Source organism: Etheostoma spectabile, chromosome 3, assembly GCF_008692095.1.
Source record: "Etheostoma spectabile isolate EspeVRDwgs_2016 chromosome 3, UIUC_Espe_1.0, whole genome shotgun sequence".
Taxonomy (NCBI): Eukaryota; Metazoa; Chordata; class Actinopteri; order Perciformes; family Percidae; genus Etheostoma; species Etheostoma spectabile.
In genome coordinates this window covers 594585-596431 of record NC_045735.1, presented here as the reverse complement: position 1 = coordinate 596431, position 1847 = coordinate 594585, and the positions used below count along the sequence as shown (strand labels likewise).

Genomic DNA, 1847 nt, shown 5'->3' with positions numbered 1-1847 from the left:
CCCCCCCCCTTTAAACCTTTTGAATGTACAGCAGATTACTAACAAATAACAACCACAGGTTATGACTCGCTAAAGGGCAACAAACCACCAGAGCTATTCTTTGAGTCAATAAAATTAACAGCAGATGTCAAGGATTTTAACCTTCAACCTGCCTTTGAGTTTGTGTATTGGGATCTGTCACAACATTGGAAATATTGATGAGTTCAAAACCACGATCGAAGAGCTCAGTGTTATTATTCAACCATAAGTCATCAGGAGGGAGTCGGATTTGGAATTAAAGGCCATCATCTAGTGCAGAGGTTCCCAAACGTTTTCAGCTCAAGACCCAAAAGAGAAATTTGGTGTCTCCTGGGACCCAAATTTACAAAAATACACCATGAATCATTGCAACATCTACATGTTTAAACTGTGGACAAAAGACGGAACAAACCATGGATTTAAATGTATGTGAAGTATATTTATTCCAATATAAAAGTAAACAAAAACAGAAAAGGTCTCTATTCTCCTTTCTGGGTCTCACCCCTTTCTCAACTTGTGTTCTCATCCCCTCCTAGGATAAGAGAGAGAGAGAGAGAGAGAGAGAGAGAGATAACCCCCCCCCCCCACAGCATCTGAGCTGAACAGACCAGTGTAGCAGAAAGAAAAGCTCATTCACATATCTATAATAATAATAATAATAATAATAATAATAATACATTTTATTTAAAAGCGCCTTTCTTGGCACTCAAGAACACCGCACAGGGAATTCATATATTAAAAACAGCAAAACAAATATTACATAAGATTGATATGCATTTTAATATTGTATATTATATATATAATTTCAATTGGCGACCCAATAAAACGGGTCTGCGACCCATTTTATGTCCCGACTCTAAGTTCGGAAAACATTGATCTGGTGGAAGGACCAGTTCACTGTGTTTGTATTTTAATGCTAATGTGTCAGTCTGTTACGAGCCGTCAGTGTGTACTGTGTGTACTGTGAAGTAAAGTTTATGTACGTCTTTTACATTTTTTAAAGCTGTTCCGACTCTTATCTTCTCTGCGACGGCGTCTAACGTTGCTCCGGGTTTCTCTCCCTTCAGGCGACGGCGACGACGACGAGGAGGGTCGAGAAGAGCGCCTGCCATCTTGTTACGACTACTTCATGCACTTCGTCACCGTCTTCTGGAAGGTCCTGTTCGCCTGCGTCCCGCCCACGGAGTACTGGAACGGCTGGGCCTGCTTCCTAGTCTCCATCTCCGTCATCGGCCTCCTCACCGCGTTCATCGGAGATTTGGCGTCACACTTCGGCTGCACCGTCGGGCTCCGGGACACCGTCACCGCTGTGGTGTTCGTGGCATTGGGAACTTCTATTCCAGGTGAGTGAAGATCCTCTTTCACTGTGAGACAACCCACGACAGACCACTTGACATAACCACAGCTTTTGAATGACCTTCCCATTAGAATTTAAAAAAAATACATCACAACTAGGGATGTCCCGATCAGCATTTTAGGCCTCCGATCCTTATCCGATCTTTTAACCTCAAATCCGATCCGATTTCGAGTCCCGATCCGATATTTTGCCTTTAGTATTGAAATTGATCAAACTCAAATATATTTTGAGCAAGTAACCCAACTTTTATTTTATCAAAAGCAGTACTATTATTATTGTAAATCCCATGAAATGAAAAATCTTCAGCTTCAATTTAATATTTTAGTCCGACATTCTCAACTACTGAGATGGGCTGGTTGTCAAGAGCAATAAATTCGTCCAACCTTTCTGTGATCTTCTTTGCTCTATTATTTTCGTTGGAGTATTCGTCTCTCCTCATAACGTCCAGCGTTTGTTGCTTTGCTTTAGCAAC

The 1847-nt window shown here is 41.5% G+C and overlaps 1 protein-coding gene across 1 annotated transcript in view; it reads left to right on the top strand.

Annotated features, from left to right (window-relative positions):
- Positions 1 to 1847, top strand: part of slc8a2b (solute carrier family 8 member 2b) — a 227318-nt gene that overhangs the window by 220744 nt on the left and 4727 nt on the right. The window contains 1 exon segment of the mRNA XM_032504578.1: positions 1082 to 1361. Within this exon segment, the coding sequence (XP_032360469.1) occupies positions 1082 to 1361 (280 nt within the window).